Here is a 27394-nt window from a genome sequence, read left to right as displayed (position 1 = left end):
TAGGTAGAGTCATCACACTTGGTAATGACGCTGTAGGGAATGCAAAGGAGAAGGTGTCAGAGATGACACCCAGGTTGTCACTTGATGGATGGTGGAGCCCCATTTCCTGAGGTAAGAAACTCAAAACAGGAACATGTTTGTAGAGGAAGAAGAGGAGATTAGTTTTGGACCCATTGAGTTTGAGGTACCTGTAGGGCACCTATTTGGAGATGATAGGTAGGCTATTTGGATATATGATTTTGGAATTCAAGAGAGACCTGTGGGCTAGAGATCTAGATCTGAGAGTGATAAGCCTGAAGCTGGTGTTTGAAACTAGAGAAATGGATGACAATACAGAAAGGGAGCTTTGAGAGTGAGGTGAGAAGGCTAAACAGCCCTGAAGACATGCGGTGTGAAGGCTGACATTGAGTAAGAGAAGGAATTAGCAAAGGAGTTTGTGGAGGAGTTGTCAGAGAATGGGATGAGAGCAGAAAACGCAATATTTTGACATCAAGAAGGAAGATGCCAACAAGTTTTGAAGGATCAAGCCAGCTAGGGCTTAAAATGAACGTTAAATTTAGTGACAGATTGGTTACCTTTACTAGAGAAATTTAGTGAAGCTGAAGCCAGTTTAGGGTTGTCTAGGAATAGGTGGGAGGTAAAGAAATGGATATAGTGTTGAAAATTCTTTAATGTAGTTTAGCAGTGAGAGGAAGAAGAGAGGTTCAAGATAATAGCTGGAAAAGGACTTCTGGTTGAGTGGATTTGTGTGTGTGTGTGTGTGTGTGTGTGATTGAAGAGACTTGAACCTGTTTAAATCTTGATAAGAGGAAACCATTGGAGAGGAGGGAGGGTAATTGATAATGTAGTTCCCCTTGAATAGGGATCCAAAGCACAGATAAAAGAATTTAAGAGTGGGGAGGCAGGAGGCAAGGTAAAATGGTGGGTGTAGACGTAAGTGGGTTTGATTTGGTGGCAGGAAATTGAGGGAGTTCTCATCTGAACAGGAGGCAAGTCTTTATACATTGAGCGTAGGTAGTAGGTGAGCTCAGAGATTTGAGAAGAGGGAGAAAAATTGGTAAGAGTTGTAGAGAATGGAAGAGTAAGTTCACTAGGGAAGCAGTAAGATTGCTGCCTATTTGAGGTTAAAAACCATGAATTCAATCGCCTTAATAATGCTGTTTTATAATTTTATTCAGTATTGTTGATCAGCCTTGGTGAAGGTGTAGAGGAGGTAGAACTAGTTTTATCTGAGGTTGGTATTTACTATGCAGATAAGGGACAAGAGAATTTAGAGTATTGGGAACGATAATTAAAATGAGAAACCATGGATTCTAAGCTGAATAGGATGGGTTATGAAGACAATGGGATGCTGTTGGAAAGAAAGTGGTCTGGAGATGTCATGGAACAACAGGTGTGACGGGGGTAATCAAGGGTGGGTGTAAGTTGGGAGGATAGGGTATTATAGTCAGAGTGGGATGTCAGAATTAGTTATTGCAGAGGTGGAGCAGCTTGGGACATGGAGTAGGTCCAGTGTACGACCAGCTAAGTAGATGGCTGCGGTGGAGTAGAGAAAGTCTTGGACTGAGGCATCAGGGTGAGGCAGGGGTCCTTCCTTTGAGTGTTGAACATCACAGAATAGTGGAGAGAAAAGCTTTTTTTTTTTTTTTTTTTTTTAAGATTTATTTATTTGAGAGAGAGAGAGCATGTGTGCATGGGTTGCGGTGGGCGGGGGGAGGGACTGACAGAGGGAAAGAAGGGGAGATAATCTCAAGTAGACTCCCCGCTGAGGGTGGAGACCAAAGCAGGGCTCAGTCTCACAACCCTGATATCATGACCTGAGCCAAAATCAAGAGTCAGATGCTTCACTGACTGAGCCACCCAGGCGCTCTGGAGAGGAAAGCTTTTAAGTTAAGTGCCAGAGTCTTCAGTTTACATCCTGGATGTGAGTAGAAAATTATTATCATATGGATGAGTATAGGATGATACACCCGATAACTTTGGGCCTCAATGGAATAGGGGTTTCTACAAAGGCACAGAGGAGGAACAGCTGAGAAATAGTAGTGGTAATCAAGGGGTTGCCAGGTCAACATTCTGATTCTGATTAGGTATGGGAAGACAAGCTGCTGTCTACCGAGAGGCTGGGGTGGGGGGTGGAAGTTCCAGATAGCATGTTGCAAGGGCTTGGAAGGAGAATAGGTGTAAGAGTAAGCAACTGAATTATGGGGGGAAAGGAAGGACTAGTTATGAGAGGGACAATGAAGTATGGGAGGAGCTTACGTCTTTGACAGTGACTGGGGAGGTAGGAATGTGAGGCGTTAATGGTTGTGATTCTGACATGTATGAAGGGGCATCACGGTTTAGTTGTGGCTTACAGGGAGGCCAAGTGTGCTGTGTAGCCTTTAGAATAGAAGGTGGCAGTCGTGAGGAGTAGCAACTTGGCAGCTTGGTCCAGTGTTGGGATAGGAGGTTCTAGTAGATGGTACCACATGTGACAGGGAGGATGAATGGGGGTGGCCGCTGACCTTCCATGTCTGCCTTTCTTTACGAGGAGGCTCCAGGCGTCATGGCATCCTGATTTGGCTGATACTTAGCTCTGTGGGTTTTTGTCGCTAATCTGGTACCAACTCACATATAGACACATGCTTGTAGTTTGTTGCTTTGGTGCTTGAGTGGGTAGTGATGCTCTTGAATAAAAGAAGAAATAGAAGGGAAGGAACAGGCATCTGAAAACTAGATTGAGATGCTTCATAGGTGGGGAGTGTGCACAAATACAGACTTGGGACTCGTCATCTGCACGTAGGATTGAAGAAGCTGGAGTATGTAGGTTGAAGAAGGGAAAGGGCGAAGGGTTGGACCGTGGGAAGTACCGAGGAGAAAATGCCTGACAAAACACTTTCATGTGTGAAACATTTTGAAATGTTAATAACTTATGAAGTCTTTTATTATACCCTCAGAAAATGTGTCCTAGTTTAGGGTGACCTTTTTAAGCATTAGAGGTTTTTTTGGTGAAAGTCTTTCTGGATTCTATTATGTGTATCCCTCTTAAAGTATACTGAGTGTAATTAACCTTGAGTTGATGACTCAGGATAGTTATTATAAATATCATTATTGAATTTTAACTCATATATTTTTCAGTTCTTGAATGTAAAGAACTTGGCAACTTGACCCTGTATGGACCCAAATTGCCACACACTTGGGATTCTTGATCTGTTTGTTTTATTCTATATTGTTCTCCCTCCGTACCTGCCGTTGTCAGCTGTTACGTCTTATATCTAATATATTTAGAAACCAGATAAATGAGAATTGTATTTGAAATAAGAATGAATGGGTTTAAAGTATGGACTAGGAGAGGTTCTCTTTGTTTTAGAAGTTTTAGTATATGGGCTTTAGGCCATTTGTTTTGCCTATGAACAGGTGACTTAACTGGCTTATTGTTCAGGTGTTGACTGAATTCTACATGGCTATCGAACAGTTGAAATGTTATACTGTACAGATGGACAAAATACACACTGAAGGACCTAGAGTAGAGGAGGCATCTGAGTGAGGTGGACTTTTTTCTTTTTAATCTCTACAGCTTTATTTATTTATTTATTTATTTATTTATTTTTTAAAGATTTATTTATTTTAGAGTGAGAGGGAGAGAGCAGGAGGAGGGACAGGGGGAGAAGGGGAAGCAGACTTCCCGCTCAGCTGGGAGCCCGACGCAAGGCTCGATCTCAGGACCCTGAGATCATGACCAGAGCTAAAACCAAGAGTCAGATGCCCAACCGACTGAGTCACCCAGGCCCCCTCTCTCTAGAGCTTTAACAGCTCTTCTTTGGTTCCATCCGACCTTTCTAGCCCTACTTGTACCAGTCCTGCTTTGCCTCCTCCTCACAGAATCTGAGTAGGCTCCTGGCCCCTAGATTGTCTGCCGTAATCTATTCCGTTTGCCAGCCACACTCTGCACTTTCCTTCTTCTCATAGTTCTCTTTCCCTCTTCTACGTGGTGAAATTCTTCTCATTGTTCAGTATATGTTTATATGACTGCATCCTCAGGCAGATGTAATCATTACTTCCTATGTTTCCTGAAGTATTTTATACATAACATCCTTTACACAATTTAAGAAGTTACTTTACATGTGTTCCTTATGGGTCTACCTGGTAGAATTTACCAATAAGCTAAGTTTTTTCCTAAATTTTAATATACATCAGAACCTCTTGGATATAAAAAAAATTAGATGCCCCAGAAAATTTGATTCAGTAGATTTGGGGTTGAGCCTGGGAATCTGCTCCCCGCCCCCAACAAGTACATTAGTTACTTCTGATAGAGGTTGTCCAGGGACCAATTAATGAATGAATTCCTTCAGGGCAAGGGCTACAGTTTACCCACTTTTATATTTTGGGGGCATGTCATGTAGATGGTGCTAAATAAATGTTCCTAAAATGAATAGTTCAGTGGGGAAGGCCTTCTAGCCTATAGTGTTTGAGTTGAGACTCAAGTTCTTGGCAGAGCCCTTAAGAGAACTTTAAAAGGTGTAAGAAAACAACTCAAGTTGTTTTCAGAACACGACTTTTAGGACATGCCTTGTGGGAAAAGAATTTTGGTGGTCAGATACTTTTGGAAGATGCTGCCTATTGGATTTGCGCCCTCCACCTCCTGAAGGCACACTAGCATATTCAGACTTCTGAGAAGTTCTGCAGCAAAGAAAACCTTTTAACCCTGGATATCTAGAACTTTTTCACTAAGTGTTTCCCTCACCCTCTTTTTTAGATAATACCTTTTCATTACCTGCAGAACTACATGTTTTGAGGTATTCTCTTGGGAACTATTCACATAAGCAAATGTAGAGCTAGAAGAATTGGTTCATGCAATTTTTATTTTATGGTTTATGCAAAAAGTTTATGTAGGGTGATCTATACTTGTCTAGGCTGTTCTAGAAAATAAGAACTGAAAGATAAAGGAACTGGGGAATAGTAAGGGAAAGACATCTTTTCATTGTAGACTAGATTTTTATCTTTTATAATTGCTCTAAATTGTAATGTTTAGTTATAAGTTTTGAAATGATTTTCAATAGTGAGAAGTAACTTAAGTGTAGTATAGATGGGTTTGAGAGTGAGTGGAAGGTTTGGATTCAGATGATGAAGGTACTAGAGTGCCAGACATTGATGAAAGATTTGTAGGATCTGGTCACTAAATCTGGAAAAAGGATTTGGATGTTTTCATTCAAAGTTTTAAGTGGCTTGCGTACTTTTTGGCTATGTATTTAGACTACTAAAGTGAGAAAAACACATTGTATCATTAACAGTTGAAAAGATGTGTAACAGCAGGGAGAATAGTTCCTGTAAGTTTTTAATATTTGGTTTTGTTTAATTTATTTTGTTTGTAGTTTGTATTTCTTCTAGTAGGATAAAATTCATTATATGGTTTATCTTCTATATAGAAATAGAAATCATTAACTTTAATGGATATCATAGATAGAATTCTGTCAAAGCTTTTCTGGAAAAATTTGATTCTCCTCTTTAATGAAATGGGAAGCTGTAGGACATGTGGTCAACTCTGCATGATTCAGTTTGAGAGGCTTGTTTATCAGAAACTGGTTAGTGCTGGCAAAGCTAGACACATCTTTATATTATAATGCATTTAATTTAGACCATGGGGAAGTTCTTTGATACTGTATATTATGAATCAGGTACCTTAGGCCTTGAGAGTCATAGAATGTTTATACTTGCTGTAAAATAGAAAGCCTGCTTTTTTCACTCATTTATACTGGAGGGCTTAAAATAATTGTCAAAGAGACTTTATTATAAGATTAACATTTTTTTTAATAAGTTAATTGCCGTAAAACATTTTGCAGTGCTCCCTGCAATGGTAATGTTCCTATGCGGTGAGCAGAGTTAGTTTGGAGAGTTAGGGCTCTGTCACTGAACCTATTTCTTGAAAAACAAGGTAGTACAATTGATGACAGAAATGAATACCAGAAGACCAGGTGAAAGCAGAGAGATCTTTCAGATAGGGCCTTAATACTTCTTCTTTTTTATTGTCTTTTCAGACAAATGACCATGGAAACAATTGAATCTCAGCAGGATGGAAGTGTAACAGATTCTGTGGCAGAGAGCGAATCTGCTCATATGCAGACCCAGACTGGTCAAAATTCAATCCCTACTTTAGCTCAGGTAAATTTAATATAGGCAGTAGGCAGGCACTGATGGAAGTTAAACTATATGGAAATAAGTATGTGCAGATTCTGTTTTCTTCAGGTTGATCTTAAGTTTCCCCTGTTCCCTGGTTATCAGCCACTCTTACTAATTAGATTTCAAAGAGAAGATACATATTTTAGTTACTTTGTAATGGACACTTTGCAGTGCTCTCTCCACCACAACCACTATGCAAAAGGAAAAACAAAAACCTGCCTACAGTATATAATCTTCAAATTATTGTTTCAGAAGGTTGGTAATTCCACGTTGGTATAGTCTTAGATTCTTAGCTGGAAATATGACAGAACTCTTATATTTGCTTGGTATATATTTGGTTTGACCTTTACTTTCTTTTTAGTTAGGTCTTTGAACTGGTTTCATTTAGAGACCACCAGAATGAGTGAGTGCTTGGTTTTCAGCTCCTAAAATTTATTTCTGAGATATCTATAAAAATATGTAGTAAAAACAACCACATTCATTTACTTATTTCATCAAATATTTTTTGAGTACCTCCAGCTTTCGGCACTATTTAGATACATGGGGAAATGTAGTTTTTGGCTTTAAATATCTCATGGTGTAATAGGGAAGACAGGTAGTTGCATGGTAGCTCCAACAGTATAGGAAGTGCTATAAAATGTTAGGTACAAAATGACTAAGGCCACGGAGGGGGAGCAGCCAGGTGACTAGGAATACTTTATGGAGGATTTTGCTTTTGAGCTAGATGTAAACGGTGAATAGGAGTTTGCCACGTGGACAAGGATAGGGAAGCATCTTCTCGGTCAGGGAAGAGTGTGTACAGAGGCACAAAGCCAGAGAGTGTACATGGTGTCAGGGAACTATGGGTAGAGAGGCTAACTGGAGCCTAGCGTCTGGGCTGGGAAGTTGACCAGGTAAACATAAGCAGAGGTGGTATACATTTGAGAGCGTAGAGTATCCTGGATTCTAAATATTCTTGAAGCACAACGTTCCCTGTATTTAGAACACTTATATTTGTGTGGACTGTGTGGAGGTTGGGTTGGAAGTCAACCAGCCAGTAGTGGAGACACCTTTTGTGTGGAGTCATGGTAGTGTGGGATACAGTGCAGTTGTGAGATTTTCGTAGTATCTTGAAGGGAGGATAGACCCAGATGGCTGACTGGAGGTCCAGGGGAACACCAGGTACTTCCTGGGTTGTTTCAGACCAGACTGGTTCCTTTGAGGTCTTTTCTTTCCCAAGACTGGGCCCCAAGCACCCAGCCTGCTTTTCGTTCCTCCTTCAAACTCCTAACACCTACTCGCTCCCCGAGGGTTTTCTCCCAAGTATTCTGTGGAGCTGCATCTCCCTGGCAACACCCTTCTTTGTTACCCTGGAATACAGGGAGGGATGCAGACCTTTTGCTATTTAAAGGGGGGGCAGCCCTTTTCTTATTAAAAAAATGTATGTTAATTGTAGAAAATGAACAAAATATATATTATAAAGAAGAAATGAAAAACTATCCATAATCTTAACACCCAGAGATTTCATCATTGTTAACATTTTGCTATATATCTTTTAGTCTTCGGGTCTTTATGAAAAGAATACAATACACATACATTTTTTTCATAAATTTGCGATCTTCTGGAGTTTTTATCACTATGATTCCTGATCTATAATTCTGCCCTTCTTTGCCAAAGTGGTAGTTGAAAGCAAATCTTCCTTTTGTCTCCACTCCCCTCCCTTTAGGTCCTGGCTCACTGACCCTCACATAGCCTTCCCTCCCTCTTCTGGGCCTGCACAGTCAAAACAATACATCTCCATTGTCTAAAAATGATAATTTGCGGGGCGCCTGGGTGGCTCAGTCGGTTAAGCGTCTGCCTTCGGCTCAGGTCATGATCCCAGGGTCCTGGGATCAAGCCCCACTTCAGGCTCCCTGCTCAGCAGAGAGCCTGCTTCTCCCTCTCCTTCTGCCTGCTGCTCTGCCTACTTGTGCTCTCTCTCTAGCTCTCTGTCAAATAAATAAATAAATAAATAAAATCTCTAAAAAAAAAGTAAATAAAAAAAATAAAAATGATAATTTGCAATCCTGAGGACCTTCAGCCTAGGTGACACCCAGCTCCGTAAGCGTCAGTCAGAAGTTGCTAAAGAGTTCAGGTAGTATGAAGCCTGAAAAATAACCTTGGATTTATGAGAGTTTGGAATTGAATAGGAGTTCAGTGAATAGAAACTAGGTTTTCATAGACTAAAGAAGAAATAAGAGGAAGAAGAGGTAGAAATTGGAAGTATAGATTCTTCAAGAATTTTTTCCGTAACGTAATAGAGAAAGATGAGTCTGCGAGACAAAGGGGTGAGGACAGGGGTGTGGCAAAATGGAGTGTTTTGAGGAAGATGGAAAGAGAGAGAGAGAGACGCAAGAAGGCTGAATCAGGTTTAGGAAAAAACCTGTGGTTTTCTCAACTAATCAAATGTTGGTATTCATTAAATCTGGATAGCAAGTTCATGGCCTTGCTATGGTATTTTCTATATGTCTTAAAGATCTGATCAAAGAATAAACTATGGTTTTTATCTTTCACAGATTGGGAATGTTGAGAGATTAAGAAGTAATCTGTGTGCTGGATTCATTGATTACTTTGGTTAACTAAGAGTTATCCTCTATGCCATGCATGGATCATGATTTTTTGAAGAATTAGGACACAATTCTTAGCAGCCAGAATTTTCTAAACATAATTGGATTCTAAACAATTAGGTTCTTGTGATGCCTGAAGCTGTTCATTTGTGAGTTTTCATATGATGTGATATTATATGATAGGATTATGGAATCAGATTGAAATCTTTATTAAACCTATAACGTATGCTAAAAGTGACTGACTCTTCTAAATAATTCCTGATGTCCTTGTATACTTGCTGTTTGTTTCATTTTTTTCAAAGAGGACTATTTGGTATAGATAGGAATTTATAACAATTTCCTTTTTACATGGTCAAATTATCGTTAACTAGTGTGGGAACAAAAGGTGTGACCAAAAGATTCAGTCAGTTTGATCCTTTGCATCTGGTCACTGGATAGTAGTAGTTTTGAGTACCATGGGCTTTCCAAAGCTTCTGCCCAACAGGGTTGCTCTGAAAATCATCACATTCAGGAAGATATGACAACTTGAGCCTGCTCTTGGCCCTCAGGCCTTCGTGTGCACCAAGGGAGGCTAGAGTTTTAAGTTTCCAGTTTTTCTGTTTTATAACTACCCAGATAAAAATGGAATCTTTCCTTTCTACCTATAGTCAAAAGTAAATAGAAGTCACAGTGGTGATAGTGTCAAAGAGCTGAAAGCAGGAGTTGCCATAAACAGATCCTGGGGGTGGCAAATAATTGAGGTTAAATTGTGAGTTGGCTTTCTTCTTGCCTGAGATATTTTTTATGTTGATTTATTTTTAATTGAAGCTGCTTTCTTGTTTGTTAAGCGTATGTGTTGCTATGTAAAACTAGTTTCCATTTCCATCCCCCTCTGCTCCTGGAAAACTCTTGGTAATAAGTTGGAGAGTTTATTTTAAATAACCAAGCCAGGAGAAAACCCGTCCAAAAGCCAAAATGGTGAAAAGCAAAATTACTATATATATATATATCTTGCTGTATATACAAGTAGTTTTAAAATAGCCACATACCCCTTGGAAATAATAGAATCCTTTAAAAGGGTAATGGAAAGTTAAACTTTGTTTTAAAATGTAAGATTTCAAACATATACAAGGTAGAATAATGCTGCTATGTATATAAATTTATATATACATAAACTTGATAATTACTAAGATTTCGTAGCCTCATCTATCCTTTTTTTTTTTCTTTTTGTTGAAGTATTTTAAGCATTTCTGCAGATCTCAGACATCATGTCATTTTACTCCTACTTACGTCTGGGTATGCAACTTGTAAAAGATTATGGACATTTTTTTATGTAACCAAATGTCACTGTCATACCTAATAAAATAAAGCATAATTCCTTGCATTGATACGCATTTCTTATTCACATTTCCCCATTTGTCTCACAAATGTGTAATCTACTCTGAAAGCAAGAGTGAGGACACCCTGAACTTTTCTTGTTGGAAGTCTCTTGGGGATTATTAATGTCGCCATGAAGATCTGAATAGGTGAGGTTATCCACATGGAGCCCCTGGAAAGGATGTGCTTTAAAACTAGCTTTCCAGAGCTTCATTCCTTGTAGCTGCTGATGAAGCCTATGGGCCTGAGGTCAGCACCTCAACTCTGAAAGCTGAATAACTCTTTTTATAAATGACCAGTTCTCTAGGTGTCAGCAGAGATGAAAGGAGCAGAATCACAGGAGTCCTAGAGCTTGAAGGAAGCTCCGGAGATCATCAAGGTCAGCACAGTGCCTCAAGAGAATTCGTTCTAGTATAAAATTTAACCTTCCCATGGACCTGTGTATTTTAGACTATAGGGAACAGATAAAACTACTTGGGAATGTTGTTCAAGGATTATACTCTGCTAATCTCCTTTCTTATCCTGTCTGTTCTAAATGCAAACAATATGTAAAGGAGCACCTCAGAGTAAAGTCGTCCTGGCATGCGGTGAGGGATTGAAGCAGGAATGATTTAACAAAGGATACATTTTAATGTATGAGTTCTGTGTTTTCTATTTCAATCTGGTGGGAAATTAGAATGACATTTCTCATTGCCTTGGCTGGCTGTGCCAAAAATCCATTTTCTTGGTCCTAAGTAGGACCAGGAAGGATGTGGATGGCTATCAGAAAACAAAACAAATGCAACATTTGCTGTTGATAATGGGTCAGCAACGTCATATTTGTATATTAAAGACGGTCTGCATTATGTTAGGTTGGTTTGGTGTATTTACTGTCAGCTAAGTAGATCTGATTTAAGCTTAGTGTTCAATTGAATCTTGTTTTTCAACTTCAACATACTAATTTCTTTACTTGAGTGACTCTTACTGAAGGAGGAAAATGTTCCTCTTAAGATTTGGAGGTAAAAATTTTCATTTCGGTATCGACTTGCTGTTGCTCCTTATTTTTATGTATTCCTTCCTCTGGCTCTTTTTCATTGCTTTAATTTTTTTATATGATATTTTACTTCGCTTAGAATTCTCTCTAAAAATGAACAAAAGTTGGAAGAAAAAGTAAAACAATTTTTTTCAGTAAATGCTAAATCTGTGTCGTATGATGTTCTTTAGTCAACTAATTCAAGAAAAGATGCTGTTTTAAAATGTAATTCATTCTTGAAGGTAATTCAGGGTTTGAGGGACGTAAGTTAAAAGTAATTTGTGAACTGCTAATAGTAAGGATCATTTTGTTCAATTTGAACAAGAATTTGTTATATTATCTGTACTTGTATTTGTAATTTTGTATATAATAGCCAGCACATTTCTTTAAAGGTTAGTTTTTGGCTTTAGAATGCACTCTGTTTTCATCTTAATGATACTACTTTGAATAAAATTTGATATTTCAAAGATAATTTAAGCACGTATAAAGCAATCAGTCAAATTTCAGAAAAAGATTTTGTTTTTATACTCATAATCAGAAAAAATGCATACAAATTAGTTTTAGTGTTGGAGAGATTGTTAAAGATTTTCTGTCATTTATAATGATTTTCAATGAGGTTTGGATACCTTTTGTTTGATGTTCTAAGTTCTCCATAGAGAGAGAGGTGATTTGTCACTAGCAATAATGGGAAAACAACGGAGTATAAACATAGTTATTCTTTTTACCCTTTTCTCTTTGATTTTTTTTTTTCTAGCAGAAGAATAGACTAAGGGAAAGATTTATAGGAGAGCTGTTGTTTAAGGGACATAGAGTTTCAGATTTGCAAGATGAAAATGTTCTGAATAATCTGTTTCACAACAGTGTGAATATACTTACTACTGAACTATAAACTAAAAGATGGTTTAAGGTGGTAAATTTTATTCTACATTTTATTTACTACAGTCATGAAAAAAAAGAACAATGAAAAGAGTAGACTAGACATTGAAATTTGAAGAAAAAGAATGTTAATTTTTGTAGTTTGTCCTTTAATATTCAGAGGTTACTTTGCCTGATTTTAATTTTTAAAGTTATTATAAGCTTTGTAAACCCCAAGCTGTTGAAAGAATTACATTTGTTAAAGGAATTACAAAACACAGAGGCTTTTGGAAATTTTCACTTCATCGATTAATTATGATGACATCTTAATAGTGTTCTTCAGAAATGTGAGTTTTCTGAGCCCTGGCAGAGAGAAACCTCTAGTGTTCTCCAAAAAGACATGGGAGAGAAAAGTCTGCTTATGGTAGTGAATGTATTAAGTAGACATACTATCAGATAAAGATGATGCAAGCAGAAATAGTTCAGGAAAAAAATTTACCTTCAAATAGGTATGTTCTATATACAGCAGTAGACTTCTATTTCGGCAGATAATAAATACCTTTTTAAAAAAATAATGGTTATATATTTGATATCAGATATGTTAATACACTATGATAGGTATTGCTTGTATAAGCTGGTCTCCTTAGGTCCTTATTAGAACTTTTCGGTTTTCCCTTTTTTAAGGGCTTGTTTACTACTTTGTACTTGGTATAAGGAAAAAGAGTCTTAATGTAAACATACATATACACAGTTTGAATTAAATGTAGTTTGTTTACTTGAAAGTAGTGGTGCAAAGTATTTTTTGTACTATATTTTAACACTAAAGACAAAATTTTTTTTTTTTAATATTTATTTATTTTAGAGAAAGAGAATGCAGTGGGGGGGGGGGCAGAGGTAGAGGGAAAGAGAGAACCCCAAGCAGACTCCCTGCTGAGCACAGAGCCTGACGTGGGACCCAATCCCACGACCCTGAGATCATGACCCGAGCCAAAATCAAGAGTCAGTCACTCAACCGACGGAGCCACCCTGGTCCCCTCAAAATTATTTTCCTAATATTTATGTATAGCTTTACGTTAATACTTAATAAACTGAATTCTTCGATCCTCATAGATTAAGATAAAGGAGATGATGTGTGAAGTGCAAGTACAGTGCTTGGCACAAGGTCAATGTGCAGTAATTGTTTGCTTTTATCATTCTACTAACTGGCCTCAAATGGGTAGAATGTAGCAGTTAGGCCAGTGGTTGCAATTAGGCTTTAAGATGAAGTGGCTTATGCTGGTTTAAAAATATGTTGTTTTAGGAATTCATTTGAAAGTAATATAAATCTACTTATTTTGCTTAAATAGACCTCCAGAGGGTATAGAAAAAGAAAGATACGGGTGCCTGGGTGGCTCAGTGGTTAAGCGTCTGTCTTGGCTCAGGTCGTGATACTAGGATCCTAGGATAGAGTCCCACATCGGCTCCCTGCTCTGCGGGGAGCCTGCTTCTCCCTCTGCCTCCCTCTCTCTCTGTCTTACACAAATAAATAAAAAAATAAAATATTAAAAAAAAATTTCATAGTTGTTTTATAAGCAACATTCTGATATGTTACTATGAACTTATTTTAAATGGTATATTTTATGCTCCTAAATTTTTGTACTTTGGATTTCTTTTAAAGGGATTTTAAAACATTGCAAGAGTTTCTTTATGCCATTTTGGCTCCAAAAATCTAAAATATAATTTATTACTAGATTTTAGATGTCACGTTAAGACCGAGTTTCATTATAATGCTTTTTTAGGAGCAAAATTCTCAGACTTGCCTGTGTATGAACTCTGACCTTTGGACTGAAACTGAAAAAACTTAAGGATGCAGTTTAGTCTAGCCATGTTTTGTTACTGATTCAGATTTTGACTTAGTTTTTTGTGAATCCTTGATTCTTCTTTCCCCACCTGAATTTTGAGGAAGACTTTAAAAAGTATTTTAACCTTTCCAAATCAAAGGATTAATACATGTAAATTGTTTAAATTCCAAATTCTTGACTAAATTACTTAAATGCAACAATGATAAAAATAACAAAAGTGAGTATTGAATACTCAGTATGTGCCAGCCACTTTGACTCTGTCCTCACAACAACTCTGTAGATAGGTACTGCTTGCTTTCTCCTTAGCAGTTGTGGAAAATAAGGTATAGAGAGACTGAATGAATAACTTGTCGGTCACACAGCTAGTGAGAGGCAAGGCCGAAATTAGAACCCAGGAGATCTGGCTTTAGATTTAATTAAGCACTCTACTCTTTATTACTTATAATGCATAGGGTACTCAGTGTGGAACCAGACCATATAGAGGGCATTACTTTAGAAATTCCATCATAATTGACAATAAGTATGTTATATATTGTTTCTGTAGAGCACTGTATATGTACATATGTATATATAGTGTGTATATATGTGTGTATATATGTACATATACATATACTGTTACGCCTTCATTATTCAGTGGCAGATTAAGATAGTTCCATATTTAGATCCCAACTCAGCTTCTGATCTGGGGTATGTGAAGAGCATAGAAAATCTAAATTTTATCCATTTTGATGTATTAGTAGTTGTTTCCATATAATTTCTGGCATCAGTTACCATTCTATGTGTTGAACCATCACTCTGGGGCCAAGACTATGAGAGCACCCAGAGCTTTAGAATTATGTTTTATAAGATAATGAAGAAATCAGTCCCATTGCCTTTGATAAAATCAATTTATTGAGTGTTTTCCTGACAAGTCAGTTAATTATTATATCCACGAAATATGGGGCCATAGTTATTGCTATTTTTTGTTTGTGGTAAAAAAATACATAAAATCTACAGTCTTAACAGGTTTAAGTGTACAGTTGGGTGGTGTTAATAATACGTTGTTGTGAAACAGATCTCCAGAACATTTTCCTCTTGCGAATCTAAAGCTCTATATCCATTAAACAAAAACTTTCTTATTACCCTTGCCTTCAGCCCTGCTAACTACCATTCTACCTTCTGTTTCTGTGAACTTAACTACTTCTAGATACTTCATATAAGGCGATGCATCAGTATCTGTCTTTTTGTGACTGGCTTATTTCACTTAGCATAATGACCTCAAGATTTGTCCATGTCATAGTCCATGGTAGGATTTTTTTCCTTTGTAAGGGTGAATAATTTTCCTTTGTATGTATATACCACATTTTATTTACTATAACCATTTTATAAGAAGTTTACTTATTTATCTTTTAAGTAATTTCTGTACCCAGTGTAAGCCTCGAATCCATGACCCCAAGATCAAAAGTCACACATTCTTCCACATGAGCCAGCCAGGTGCCCCTATTATTGTAACTCTTAAGGTTTTTAGGTGTTTTTGTTTGTTTTCTGATTTTTGTTTTTGCCAGCTCAGTACTCTCTAGGACTTACACAAAGTTATTGGTAGAAGAAATAAAATAATTCAAGTGAATTGAAGTTAGCTTCATAGACATTCTTATATAGAGTTTTTTGCTCGGAAATAAAGATTAACATGAAGCTTGGCTAATAAGTGGTTTTGGGCATTCATTTTGTGGTTCCTGGCTTTTGGCATATACATTTCTTATTGATTATTAGAAATGATCTATATGATTGTTAAGAGTAGTTTTAATATTTACTGTTTGTTCTTGTAAGAAATCTGCTGGATATACGCCCTTTTGGGCTTAGAATCTCACTGCAACTTCATTATGTGCGCTTATTACTTGCATCTGGCTAGTAATTACGACCAATTTTAGTGTCAGCCTTACTGAAACCAAGTACAGGAGTGATATTTAAAAGTTCTGGAGTTAAAAGAATTTTACATATCTACAAAGATAATATTCATTTTCATAGTACTTTAAAAATATATTATGATAAATGGGGGCGCCTGGGTGGCTCAGTCGTTAAGCATCTGCCTCTGGCTCAGGCCGTGATCCCAGCGTTATGGGATCGAGTCCCACATCAGGCTCCTCCACTGTGAGCCTGCTTCTTCCTCTCCCACTCTCCCTGCTTGTGTTCCCTCTCTCGCTGGCTGTCTCTCTCTCTGTCAAATAAATGAATAAAATCTTTAAAAATATATATATCTATTATGATAAATGAAACACATATTGGTTAGAATATAAAATGATGTTCCAACTGCTACAAATAGGAAACTAAAGATACTCTACAGATTGGGTAGGAAAAACAAATCAGCCGGAGCATTGTTTTTCAAAGGATGAAGAACCCCTAATTTTAATTTGTCCTCAAAAGATCATCACTGCTTATTGGAAATATATTGAAAATAGACTGTATAATTAAAAATGATTTAATTTTGATATTTGTTTTGCTTTCAAGGAGAATTTTTTTAAAGCTTTTATTTATTAGAGATTGAGAGCGGAGCATGAGTGAGGGGAGGAGCAGAGGGAGAGGGAGAAGCAGACACTCTGAGGAGCAGGCAGCCCGATGTGAGGCTCAATCCTCTTACCCCGGGATCATGACCTGAGCTGAAGGCAGACACTTAACCAACTGAGCCACCCGGGCGCCCCACAAGAGAATTTTTTTAAAAACATTTACTGTTCAGCCATTTATATTTACCATACCAGAAACAGTGATCCACTTCCCCCTTCTCATTTTATTTAGGTTATAGATTTCAGACAGTATCTGTTTATGCTCTACACGTACAAAAAGCATGTGAGGCAACAGCATTCCCATATAGTTCTCTTTAGAATTTTAACACAGATATAAAAATATGAGTTTTATGTGGCTAACTCTGTTATTAATAAATATTTTCAACTGAAATTCTCAAGGTAAAATTAGGTAAAAAAAATATTTTTAAATTTAATTTATTCATTTGAGAGAGAGCAAGAGAGCATGAGCAGGAGGAGGAGAAGAGGGAGAGAGAGGGGGAGTAGCAGACTCCCCACTGAGTGGGGTGCCTGATGTGGCGCTCTATCCCAGGACCCTGGGATCATGACCTACCTGACCCCAAGGCAGACGCTTAACCGACTGAGCCACCCAGACGCCCATAAAATTAAGTAAAATTTAACTGCACTGAATTTTGCAATCTGTTAGCCACACTTAAAAAAACTCAATGGGAAACAAAGACACTAAAATGAGACCAACTCTATGTTTTTCATTTTGTGTTGTCTTCATTTAGTGCAATTAAGCACAACTTTAAAAAAATAAAATGAAATATTTTGCATCTTTATTCAAGTGTTCACTGTCATTATTTTCCTGTTTTCACCTTAAAATATTTGAAATATTCTGTAAACACTTTTTTTTTCTCACAGAAGAAACAGACTCTTTTAAAAATCTTGTCTTAGGGGGCACCTGTGTGGCGCAGTCGTTGGGTGTCTGCCTTCGGCTCAGGACGTGATCCCGGCGTTCCGGGATCGAGCCCCACATCAGGCTCCTCCGCTGGGAGCCTGCTTCTTCCTCTCCCACTCCCCCTGCTTGTGTTCCCTCTCTCGCTGGCTGTCTCTCTCTATCAAATAAATAAATAAATAAATCTTAAAAAAAAAAAAAGAATCTTGTCTTAATACACAGAAATCAAGATAGTTTTCCAACTTCTTGCTTAGAGTATTAGTGGATTTTAATTTTAGTCCTTAAAATTAACATAGGTAAGGTATAGATTTTATTTCTCAGGAGCGGAATTGATAGTGAAATCTGTTATATTGTGAATTCACATTTTTTTTCATCCTTTATTAACTGTCTTGAATGCAGGCCCAGTAGCTCTGTGACATTTGCCACTGTGCTGTGACATCATAAACCCCATCATAAAGGAACCTAGCTACGGATTGGAGGTGGTCTACTAGGTGCGAATCAAGTGCTGTGTTACAACATTGTGAGGTTTTCCCAGTTACAGGTGTCATTATAAGGGTTTTTTTTTTCTTATTGCAAAGCCAAGTAAGGCTGTCAATTGCATCATCATAACTTCAGATTAACTAGTATCTATACTGGGGTTGTTGGTGGATGTGGTGGCATCAGCATAATCTATGTTTCAGGCATCCTGTAGACGAGGATTATTCAGGGGATCTGGAAGAAAAGGTAAATTATGTCTACTACGAGTTCATTCTACACGCTTGTAGAGCCTCATAAAAAGAGGTATAAAAATTATGAAAATTTTTTTTGTTTTTTGAGCAGCTGCCTACGTGATTGTTGGAAAGTGATGAATATACTCCCAGATCTTCCTATGGCCTTCTCCCTCTCTTCAGTTGTGCTTTTTATGCAAGCATTTCCTCCTCTGAGAAGCTTTCCACAACAGGTGTATTTCGATTAGCCTTCCACACTACCCCTGCCTTGTAACTCTCTGAACCCTTACACTGCGTCATTTTTCCTTTAAGAATTTAACTCCACCAAAAATGATGTATTTGTCTTCATCTATTTTTTGTCTCTTTCTGATTGAAGAGAGCAGAAACTTTTCTTGTTCACTGCTATGTCCCTATTGTCTAGACTGGTCCACACAGCAGGCTCCTGATACATATTTGTTGAGAGAATAAAAGAATGAGTTAATTCATAAGTGTGACCTATTTTGTGATATTTTTTGCATATTAAGTCTTGGAATGACTATTTGATGTTTATAAGAAATATTTCTTCATTTCTGCCTGTAGTATGCATATTTTAGTTAAGATGAACTGACGTTTGTGTCCCTGTTCTAGTGTCTTTTAGGAAAAATTGTTCTCTTCTTTTTCCAGAGCTTCTTTAGAATTCTGTTTGCACATTAGGAATAAAGTAATTATAATACTCTTAATAGATTGCTCTTAGTATTTCTCAGATCTTTGTTTTCTAGCTCTAAAGCATCAGTCAAATAATTCTCCTTATTAACATTTCCACCTAGTTACCCTACCATTGCTTTCAATCTAGCCTACCTAAAACTGAATCTACCACCTTACACAAAACAAAAAGATGCTTCTTTCTTTACCCACTTTTGGCTTTGGAGCCTCCATGCACGTTCTTGAATCATTGCCAGTGTTCCTTCTATGCCATCTGTGTACAACACCATACTTCAAGGATGCTGGAGATTCCGTTGCGGCCCGTGTGCTCAGTATAATAATAATACTGAGATGATAAAGGTAGGGAGCCACATGAATTTTTTTTTTTTTTAAATGAGCAACAGTAAAGTTTAGCCTGTTAACTCTACCAGTACAGTGATAGGCTTATTACTAGTCACCAGTTTTGGCAAAACCAGCGAGAATAGAATGTCTGAATATAGAATGTCTCTAGATCTAAGGGTTTTTTGTTTTTAAGGATACATCTGAATTCTCTAAAGTATGTCACTTGTGCAGGGTCTCAGCCTGTATTTCCACAGTTTAACAAAGCGTTGTCTCATGAGCTTTTGCACTGTCCAGAGTTTGGACATAGAGAAATTTCATTGTAGTTATAGAATTCCTATAACTTACCTCCAGAATTCTAGGAGTACAGTTTTGTATTAGTGGCTACAGCTCCTTTTCCACAGCAGGTATCCTCGACACTAAGCCATTTTGATAGAGTGATTATTTAATAATTTAAAATCTTGAAAATTATACTTGAAAGGTCATTAAAGCAACTTAAAGCATGATTTGTATTTACCAAGACCTCACAGATCTTTCTTGAGTTGTTCAGTTCTTTAGAATATCTAATGTCTTTAAAGCTGGGGTATTTCCCCACAGAAGATGAATGTGGGCACGGTCCAGCATCTCAATCCACAGGCGCAGTCTGTAATGCCTGTAGTACTCTTGGGTATAATTCATGTTCTCTTTCACGCAGTCTCTGACTCACGGACTCTCTCAGGGGCGTGGGTATGGTGGTTCTGGCTGTGCTGCTGTGCTGTAGTCGAAATCACAGCCTGCTTCAATGCTCAGTTCTTTACGCTGTGAGCCGGGGCCTAAGGGCTACATTGGGATAGAGCAGCAGTTTTCAAAATGTGTGCAGAACCCTCGGGGAGACTCTGAGGAGACCTTCAGGAGGTTTGGGAGGACTGTTTTCATAATCATGCTAAGATTTATTTTCCTTTTTCTCTGTAATGATATTTACACGGATGGTATAAAAACAGGAGAGGGCGGGAGTAAAGCTATTGGTGCCTTAGCATGAATCAAGTCAGTGGCGTCAAACTATACCAGTAATCATTGCATTCTTCACTGCCATTCATTTGCAGTTAGAAAGAAAAAAAAGTCGCGGGGCGCCTGGGTGGCGCAGTCGTTGGGCGTCTGCCTTCGGCTCAGGGCGTGATCCCGGCGTTCTGGGATCGAGCCCCATGTCGGGCTCCTCCGCTATGAGCCTGCTTCTTCCTCTCCCACTCCCCCTGCTTGTGTTTCCTCTCTCGCTGGCTGTCTCTGTCAAATAAATAAATAATATTTTAAGAAAAAAGAAAAAGGTCGGTTTCATATAAAATACCCTGATGAAGCAGTAAATATTACCAATTGTATCAAACCTTGACCCTTGAGTACATGTTGTTTTAATATTCTGTGTTATGAAATTGGTATGTTTACTGAAAGCGTTTCTGCTGTGTAGTAAAGACTGATGGTGTTCCTGAAGGAAAACATTTGTGTAATTGTTTGGTGAAATGAACTAGCTGGGGTGTTTTCCACAGGACATCAGTTTTCTCTAAAAGAATAGCCAGTAGCCAAACTATGGCTCTTCAAACTTGAGCATTTGGAAAACAGTTTCTTAAAAGCAAATGAAGTAAGCTTGTCACTTCAAGGAAAACAATTGACAGTGTTTATTGTCTGTGATAAAGTTCAAGCTTTTAGGGAGAAGTTTTGAATTTTGGAAATCCTGTATCTGCCATTGTGAGCTTGATAGCTTTTCACTATTTATAGTGTTCTGATGAGATTGATGTTGATTTTAATGAACGAGGTTTTCTGATAAAGTATCATGAAATATGTCAGCATTTGGGAAACCTGCTTAATTCAGTGAGCCGATATTTTCCAAATAACTACTGAATGATGTTACAGAATCATGCATGGGATCCGTTCAGAGTGCAGGATTGTCAATGGATTTTAATATAACTGATACGGTTTCAGATTCCATGTTGCAGCTGATCTTTATAAAACAGCCATGTGTTGAATTTTGGTGTAGTAACAAAGAATAATATCAGTGGTTTTTGGAAGGAGCTGTTATAATACTCTTCATTTTCCAATGGTATATCCGTGTGAGGTCCAGATTTTCTTCATGTATCAACTAAAATATTGCAACAGATACAGTGCACAAGTAGGTATGAGAATTTAGCTGATTTCAATTAAACCAGACATTAAAAGAATTTGTAAAAAAAAATAAAACATTGATACTCAGGTCACTAATTTTTTTGTTTTGGAGAATGTAATTATTTTTAATAAAACGCTATTTATGTTGGCATGTATTGGAATTTTTAAGGTATAACAATTTTTCAGTTTTAATTTCTAATATGGTTAATATTGATACATATAACCAGTGGGATGCTGGAGCTGGCTTGTGAGAGCCAATTGCCTGCATCTTTTTCCAACTTTGTGTTCAGTGTCCTCTGTTGGCAACTTGAAATCTGCCATAGCCCGAGTTTCGCATTACAGAAATCAGCAAACGTTTCAAATCAAGGTTCTTCGTTCCCCAGCACTGATTGTTAGACGTTTACGGCATCCGACTGGATATAAATCACATAAACAAGAGCTCTTTGAGTCATCAGTAATTTTTAAGAGTGTAAAGGTGTCCTGAGAGACTAAAAAGTTTGAGAATTATTTGTGTGGCAGAAGGAGTACCTTTTGGTAATTGATCCACAAAGAGGTGGATGCCTTTTTATTATTCATATGGATTTATCTTTTATGCTGCTTTGTCATTTCTAGAATAAATCCTTCCATTGTTTTTTTGGTTTTTTGGTTTTTTTAAACTTCTGGTTGTTAAATGTGTTTGTTCTACCATGATGTAATCTTTTTCTTTCCCCTAAAATCTAAGGTAGGCAATAATACTCCAGGGGCAGGTAGGCTGAACTTGCCCCTTGGGCTTTATGTTGGGTGTCTCTGCCCTTTTCTGTTAGTATGCAGGCCTAGCTCAAGTTGTGGCTTCTGCACAAAGCCTGTACTTACGGTTCAGACGCATTCTGATCTTTCTGTTCTGTACCCCCGTGGCTTTCGTGGCCTACACAATGGAGCAGTTTGTTCCATACCGCTTGGTGTGCTATTGTTTCTTAGGTGTTAGCTTTATCAATTTTACTTTCTACCCTAGTGCACCTAGTACAATACTCATCACATAGGTTCTCTTTCATGAATGAAAGATTTTTACTTCTGGATTACCAAAGAAGTTTGCTTTCTAAGGAAATGATCTTATAAAAAAGTCTTATAATTATTTGTTATAAGCCCAGTTTTTAATAACTGTTTTAAAGTATAAGTAGATTGGAAATCATTGGTGTTTCTTAAAGTGAGACCCTATGCAGAGGCTTCCTTCAAAGTTTATTTTACGTCTTGTGGTTCTGCCATGCATGGGAGAAACTGGTAACTTATTTCACTTATTTCATTTCCGAAGTCTTTGACTTCTTTCAGTAAGTCATAATGAATAGTGAAGTAGGAAAATGAGGCAAAGTTTCTAAGATTCAACTGGCCTGCCTATAGGATTGAGTTGTTGACTATTTAGAAAACTTGGCAGGTTTTTAATCGGGCGGAGGGGCGGTGGAAGTACTGTGTTTTGCTGGTAGGGATCTCTGTTGAAAGCATTCAGGGGTACTGGGAGATGGTTGTAATTTCTTTGTGCAAACTAAGCAATGGTTTTGGCCCTTTCTCTAGATGCTGGAGGTAGTGGGGAGGAAAACTGTAAGAGGGACATCCCAGATGAAGGCACGTACTGTCTCTGGATCAGACACACTACGGGCATGAGAAGTCCTGGAATTCCTCTGGCCTGTGCCTTTTTTGTGATTATGGGGGCATAAAAGTAACTGTGATTTTCATTAGTATAGAGACAAGGCATGAGCTTGCATCTGGAGTAGTACCAGAATATCCTATTTCAAACGTTTCTTTTATTAAAAAATAATTCACCATATTTAAGTTCTGTCTCCCATTTCTGTCAGGAAGTTGGAGAGGGTAGTTTATACCCTGGCCTAAATAAGGATTCACTGTTAATAGTCGTGAGGTCGTAGTGAGGTAGTTTAACTGCTTTAGAACTTTGCGCTTGGAACATTCTTAGCCATCGAAGCATGGGAACCGAAAGTGTGGAGCATGGGTTCTTTAATATCTATCACATCAGAGAATGACTGTTCCAGGACAGTAACCACCTCCTAATGGTAAGTACCCCAGTGTGCTTGTCATTGCTTAGAAGCGGGAGAAAGAAAGGACAAAATGGCCAGTCATAAACAGTGAATGGTCTTTCTTTTAAAAAAAACAAAAAACAGAAAATGGGCCAGCCTTAATCCTCAATGATGATCATTTTTGCAGGTTTCTGTAGCTGGATCAGGCACCGGAAGAGGCTCCCCAGCTGTAACTCTTGTACAGTTACCTTCGGGCCAGACTGTACATGTGCAGGGAGTGATTCAGACACCACAGCCATCGGTTATTCAGTCGCCACAAATACAAACTGTTCAGGTCAGCTTCCTGCCTGTGTGATTTGTCTTTGACTTTCTTCAGGTTTTTTTTTTTTTCTTATATTAATTCATCTATCATCTTTTCTTTTGTGTATGCTCGTCTTTTTATTAGAGATTTGGAGGAATTTCCTTTTCCTATGTGAAGTGCATTGTGCCCTGCTACATAGATACATAGATTTGACTTAAGAGTTGCAGTTTTGTTGTTACCTCTTAATTTACAGGATGAGTAATTGCCAGATGAGTAATTCTTTGAGTCATTGCTCCGTGCTCAAACTCAGATTTATTTAGCCAAGCTCTCCAGTGGTACTTAAAAATATTTTGAGGACTCTTTGAAGATGTCTGATAAACACAGCATATAAAGATTACTGTTTTCATATACTCACATTAGTAAGTAGGTGGAAGTTTATTTTTTATTCAATATCCACAACTTGTAGGAAACATGGGATATTATGGTCACCTTGGTCCCTCTCAGATAAAACCTTGGTTTTTGTAGACATGGTTATTATGGTTGTGATCCAGATATATGTTTTTAAATTTATTATCAGAGTTGATCACAAATCCTTAACATTTCTTGAAGCTAAAACTTTTTTTTGCATCAATAGACGTAGATTAAGTATGAATTTTTAAAGTTTTTATTTTAATTCCAGTTAACATACAGTATAATACCGGTTTCAGGTGTACAGTTAGTGATTCAGCACTTCCATACATCACCTGGTGCTCATTACAGCAAGTGCCCTCCTTAATCCCCATCACCTATTTCACCCATCCCCCCACCTACCTCCCCTGTGGTAACCAGCAGTTGTTCTCTATAGTTAAGAGTCTGTGTCTTGGTTTGTCTCTCTCTCTCTTTTTTTCCCTTTGCTTCTTTTGTTTCATAAATTCCACATGAGTGAAGTGACGTGGTTTTTGTCTTTCTTTGACTGACTTATTTAGATTACCAGTATTATACTCCCTAGCTCTATCCATGTTGTTGCAAATGGCAAGGTTTCATTCTTTTTATGGTTGAGTAATATTCCATTGTGTATATATACCACATCTTTATCCATTCATCACTTGATGGACACTTGGGCTGCTTTCACAATTTGGCTATAGTAAATAATGCTGCTATAAACATAGAGGTGCATGTATCCCTTTGAATTAGTGTTTTATGTTCTTTGGGTAAACATCCAGTAGTGTGATTGCTGGATTGTAGGGACCTCCACACTGTTTTCCGGGGTGACCACACCAGCTTGTATTCCCACCAACAGTGCACCACGGTTCCTTTTTCTCCACACCCTTGTCAACATTTGTTGTTTCTTCTATTATTGATTTTAGCCATTCTGATAGGTGTAAGTATGCATTTTTTAAAGCATACTTTTCTTGGTTATTGAATTTATTTCTGTTCCTTTTTTAGGTCAGTTGTTATCCTTTACATATTGAAATTATCTGAACATAGTTGATGACAAAAAGATCAGTGAGGAAAACATAGATGTGCACACATAATCAGTCCGGTCCCTTGCATATTTGAGTACGGTTTATTGCAGAATAAGGTTGCAACATGATATTTGAAGTAATAAATCCACATGCATTAAAAGCTTAGTTAGTTTTGATGCACAGGTATCTTTTCAAAAGAGTAAGAATCATTCTTAGCATTGTCTCTTTTTCCCATAATGACTCTTGATTCCGAGAGTTTCTGACTCTTTCTGACCCTAATTATAGAGCAAGAAAAATCCTTCCACTCTCCTTTTTGAATTAGGACTTTTATTAGGGTACAGATATTTCTGCTCTAGATGTTTTTGACTGCTAGTAGAAGAAAGTATTATATTCAGTAGGCTTTTTGGATTTTGTTAAGTAGGTGATTTAATTATCTTGTAGAGGTAAGTGCCAGTGGATCTTGTCTTAGAACTCCTGCTTGCTGAACAATGGTCGTCACTTAATCTGCGTGCATGAACTTCAGCTTTCACCTTTCTAAAGTGGGTACAATAGTATCCTACCTCACATATGGGGTTCGTTATGAGTATATGAGAGATGTGTGAAAGCCCAGCGTCAAGTGATAAATGTTTGGTAGTGATATATGATTGTTGATTGCAACAACATTGCTTCTAGGTTCTATTCATTGGTGCCTGTGCTTGTGTGTGGGGTGTCCATGACCAGAGATGCATGGTCCTATGTGTAAGTGAAGATTAGGTACATCAGTGTGCTTTAAGAAGTATATGTTCCTGCTTGCATTGTTGACATTTAAACAAGTTCTTTTGATTTTGCCCAAATCAAATTCTCCTGTAATTGTAATATTAAGAAAAGTGAGTTTTATAAACTCAGAACTACCCTAGGCCCTGAATGATAATGGCAAAGTATAGAGAGCTATCATGTTATTGTAGAGATTCATTTCCTTAAAATCCTGTGATTATGTGACTTGAAAAATGAAATCATGCTTAAAACTCTGATCTTTCTTTTCAGGAGAAATTCCTTATTTTGACCTTCAAGACTTACTACCATCAAGCCCCACCCTACTTCTTGTCCTATAAATCCTGACTTTAATCAGGCTTGTTTACTTGTTTGCTTCTTTGAACCTATTTAATGTTTAGTTTGAAGACCGGCTCACGTCGGCTGTGGTATTGTGTAGAGGGCAGTGAAGTCGAGATGCTTTATTCTGCCTCTGTCACTAGCTCACTTAATCCCCAGTGCATTTCTAAGAGTAGGTTTAGGGTAGAGATCTTAAATCTTAGGTATCTTACATGTAGTCCTTTCCTGTGAAGCTTCACCTGCCATGGCAACCACTTTTATTTGCATTTCTGTAGTGTTTATTATCCGAACCATTCCTTTCTACACATACCTGCTCTACCACTGAAATGTGTGTGTCTTTGTGTCTTTGCTCCCCGTCCTAAGCCAGGTGTAAGCTGCAGTAGTGCGGGTTCAGTGTGTTCTGTTGCTGGACACTTCCCAGCACCCGGCTTAGTGCTGCACACATAGACCCTTAAGTACCTTTTTTTGAATGAAGGAGAGCATATATTTTATGATGCATTTCAGAAACTTTTGTATTATAGGTAGCAACAATTGCAGAGACAGATGAGTCTGCAGAATCAGAAGGTGTAATTGATTCTCATAAACGTAGAGAAATCCTTTCACGAAGACCCTCTTATAGGTAAGTTATTTAAGGTTCCTACTGTAATGATACCTTTTCCAAAAAGGGAGAATAATTATGTATCAAACCAATTCTTCCATTATAGATTTTCTGTTTTAAATCTCATTCGTATGTCTTGATTATTTCTGTTGTCAAATTATGTTTTAGAAAAATACTGAATGAACTTTCCTCTGATGTGCCTGGTGTTCCCAAGATTGAAGAAGAAAAATCAGAGGAAGAAGGAACGCCACCTAACATCGCTACCATGGCAGTACCGACTAGCATATATCAGACTAGCACGGGGCAATACAGTATGTATGCTGCAATTCGCTATGATACAGTGCTAGCTTTAAGTCTTCTCTAGTTACGTTGAAGGAACTTGGGTTTGGCATTCAATTGTTCCATTTTAAAATGCATCGTAATATCTAAACTGTGTATCATAGAATGAAAAGTACATGTTAAAGAAGTGAGAGATTTGTACTGACAGCTGTCCTATACTTTTGAAAAAGTAAAAATATTTTTACTGAATATAGAAGAAAAATTGGGGGTAAATAAAGGGAGGGTTTGCCTGTTTATATGTTTATATTCATGTCTGGTAAAAATTTAAAACGTTTTTTGTTGTCTTTATAAGATGCATGCAAACATAAGATATGAATGTCTGTATTTCATTCTTGTTGGCTTTTGTTACCAACAATTACATATTATGCTTACTAATCTAAAAGAGGTACATATGTTTCCTAAATTATGTTTTAAATGTAATGATGTTTTCACTACTCTTTGTTAATTTGTGCTGCAGCTTTTCTAGAAGAGAATGGAAAAAACTATTTTTTTAAACTACAGCAA

General features: G+C 37.6%; 1 protein-coding gene across 14 annotated transcripts in view; it reads left to right on the top strand.

The window, feature by feature from the left end:
* Window positions 1-27394, top strand: part of CREM (cAMP responsive element modulator) — a 69916-nt gene that overhangs the window by 12688 nt on the left and 29834 nt on the right. For 9 of the 14 annotated variants that reach the window (XM_026483429.4, XM_026483427.4, XM_044378557.3 and 6 more), the window contains exons 3-6: window positions 6015-6138; window positions 23306-23452; window positions 26475-26572; window positions 26720-26862. In XM_026483429.4, the coding sequence (XP_026339214.1) occupies window positions 6015-6138; window positions 23306-23452; window positions 26475-26572; window positions 26720-26862 (512 nt within the window). Of the gene's footprint in view, window positions 1-6014; window positions 6139-17733; window positions 17750-17773; window positions 17982-23305; window positions 23453-26474; window positions 26573-26719; window positions 26863-27394 lie in introns of those variants that run through there. The other 5 variants (XM_048219477.2, XM_044378559.3, XM_026483440.4 and 2 more) reach the window with 5 other exon arrangements.

This window comes from Ursus arctos, unplaced genomic scaffold (genome assembly GCF_023065955.2).
Source record: "Ursus arctos isolate Adak ecotype North America unplaced genomic scaffold, UrsArc2.0 scaffold_30, whole genome shotgun sequence".
NCBI lineage: Eukaryota > Metazoa > Chordata > Mammalia > Carnivora > Ursidae > Ursus > Ursus arctos.
The sequence above is the reverse complement of the archived record's forward strand: the minus strand, read 5'-3'. Positions and strand labels throughout refer to the sequence as shown.